Raw genomic sequence first — 3,093 nt, forward strand, 5'->3', positions numbered from 1 at the left:
TAATACCTTGCCATACAACAGCAATACAATGGCTATGGTGGCCACTCAGCTCCAGAGTGGCTGCCATATTTAAGTACCCGACATTTGCCATACTAAGTCTATCAAACTGTGGTCTCACCCATTAAATTGTTTTGTTATAGGAGTACCCAGCTGCCATTTCATTGTATGCCTGTGTATATTCACCATGGCCTATAGTTTCTGTTGTTTTTCCAATGTAGATTCCTTCATTGGGGCATTTTGTACACAGTATCATGTGTACTACTTTGAAAGATGTACATGTTGCGTGTTTGGTATGTGGACTGTGCTTGATGGCAAGAATGTGATTCAAGCCTTGCATTTTTGCTGTTGCATGGAAATGGATTTTTTTCTGGACAGCCATAAAGATATCATCACTACAATAGTTGTCACTTTTTGAGACAAAATGATCAAACATTGCATGATTTATTCTGACTAACATGATATTACACTTGATATTTAAGCACTTGACTATGTATTTACCTGTTACCATTTTTTTCTTTTATTCATAGCTCTGACCTCTTTAAAAATAAGCAAACGCGTTTTTTGGTCCATTGGCATAATCCTACTTGCTATTATAAATTTCTCCTATATTTACCACATCAAGCGGAGTGTTGATATACCTGTGGCCATGACTGGTGAAAGAACCCTACACAACAAATCAGAAGAAAACAGTCTTAAAAAGGAACCGCAGTTGATAGTAAAGAAAAACAAATTAATGACGGGTATGTGGACTGTCAATGCTATCGGACGTTTGGGCAACTTAATGGGCGAGTATGCAACACTATATTCCCTTGCCAAGATGAATGGTCACCAAGCTTACATTTTGCCACAGATGCATAACCAGCTGGCAAAAATCTTTAAAATTACACTACCTGTGCTTCACACAGATGTCATTAACCGCATTAAATGGCGACGTTATGGACTTCATGATTGGATGTCTGATGAGTACAGGCACATTGAAGGCGAGTATGTCAGTCTTAGTGGTTACCCTTGTTCATTCACTTTTTACCACCATATAAAGGATGAGATTCTTCGAGAATTTACTTTCCATGATTTTATCAAAGAGGAATCTAATAATTATCTTGCAAAAATTAGAGGGGACAGGAAAAAGGTCACTTTTGTCGGGATACATGTCAGGAGAGGTGACTACGTGCATCATATGCCAAGAGCATGGAAAGGGGTCGTTGCGGATAAGGGTTACTTGCAAAAAGCCACGGACTACTTCCGACAGAAGTATGAAAACCCTCTCTTTGTGGTGACTAGCAATGGGATGGATTGGTGCAAAGAAAATATAAACAATTCACTGGGTGATGTCCACTTTGCTGGAGATGGACAGGAAGGTTCACCTGGTCGGGATTTTGCCTTGCTGGCACATTGTAACCACACAATCATGACCATAGGGACATTTGGTATTTGGGCTGGTTACTTGGTTGGAGGAGAAACCATCTACTTATCAAACTACACTTTACCTGACTCTCCATTTCTCAAACTTTTTAAGTATGAAGCTGCTTTTCTTCCAGAATGGATTGGGATTCCTGCAGATCTCTCACCACTTCTTAACAAAAAGAACCCTTAATGACTACTCACATGACTCTCTGGGTGAGACCACGAGGACAATAATTGTTATAGAGAGACTCTCATTGCATCTTCGGATCCTTATTTGTATTGCTATTATGCCACAAGGTTGAGCTGTTACAATTTTACTTCTCATTGTATGTTTGGATAAATGTTTGTATTACTATTATGCCACAAGGTTAAAGTGTTAAGGTGATCAGACGTAACATGTGTACCAAATATACAAACACATAAGTTAAAGCTCCTGGGCACCAATGTAAAATCTGTAATGGGTCCTCATTGGAACATTGGAATGCTAATTAGAATAGTTGTATTCTACTAGTGGTATGATATCACTACATGTGTGTGTGTGTGTGTGTGTGTGTGTGTGTGTGTATTTATTTGTATATGTTAGTGGACTAGGGATGTGCTGGTGCAGTCCTCTATAAAAAGAAAACAATATTATGGACATAAGTGACAAGTTAGGCCATCTCAAGTATCAGAACACTGATGATAACATCACTGATCATGTACATGAAGATAAGACACAGAATCCACCAGTCACAATAGGTGATGTCACAGCTTACCGTATCTACATCTTCTTCTGTGCAATGACCCTTGCAAAGGTTACAGAGCATTCCTAGAGAACTCTTCTATAGAAGTCAATAGGGCCTGCTCCAGTCCATTGTGTCCATTGGACCATCTACAAGAGACTGGAATAGTGTCAGAAATGAAATTGCAAGATTTTTTAGCTTTTTTTTTTTTTTTTTTTTAAATTATAGATAGTTAATAACATGGAAAATTAAAAAACGGCATCATCAAATATTCTCTAAAAATATGTTTAATATAAAAGTGTCATATAAACAAAGTCAGTTCCTGGCAACACTTCCCCAGTAACTATGTATAGGGGATAAATGATAGTAAATAGAGATGAGCAAGTAGTATTCTATCGAGTAGGTATTCGATTGAATAGTCGAATATTGAGGTCTACTCGAATCGAATTTTCAAATATTTCACTGCTTGCTCATCTCGACTGTATACTGTATCCCTACATAGTTATTGGTGTAAAAAAAAAGCGACAGGGAAGGTGGGAGGGGAATTGAATCGAATACCTACCTCATCTTTAATAGTACTGTAAACAAAACCTTCACACCAAAGTACCTTTTTAACCCTAAAAAGGAGTCTGTGACCACAATTCAGCATATCAACCCAGCCATGCAGATAAATAGATTAAGGTTACTTGAACTAAAGGAAGTTTTCCCTTTCTAAATCAGAGCCTCCATTTGCATGATATTGCTATTATTGGCAATATGCAAATGAGTTCTTTGGAACAATGAGGGCATCAGCATTGCTCTAAAGAGGTAAGCTGCATGGCTTGGTTCAGGTGACCCTAACCTATCTATCTCTAGGGCTGGGTTGATATACACTGCTCAAAAAAATTAAGGGAACACTCAACCTATCCTAGATCTGAATGAATGAATGAATGAATGAATGAATGAATGAATGAATGAATGAATGAAT

General features: G+C 37.9%; 1 protein-coding gene across 1 annotated transcript; it reads left to right on the forward strand.

Moving 5' to 3' along the window:
• The first annotated feature begins 631 nt into the window (after positions 1–631).
• Positions 632–1,713, forward strand: LOC142209579 (galactoside alpha-(1,2)-fucosyltransferase 2-like). Its single transcript, XM_075278588.1, has one exon. The coding sequence runs from the start codon at positions 647–649 to the stop codon at positions 1,592–1,594; it is 948 nt and encodes a 315-aa protein (XP_075134689.1). The 5' UTR covers positions 632–646; the 3' UTR covers positions 1,595–1,713.
• Positions 1,714–3,093: the final 1,380 nt, after the last annotated feature.

The sequence above is a fragment of the Leptodactylus fuscus genome, chromosome 6 (assembly GCF_031893055.1).
Source record: "Leptodactylus fuscus isolate aLepFus1 chromosome 6, aLepFus1.hap2, whole genome shotgun sequence".
Taxonomy (NCBI): domain Eukaryota; kingdom Metazoa; phylum Chordata; class Amphibia; order Anura; family Leptodactylidae; genus Leptodactylus; species Leptodactylus fuscus.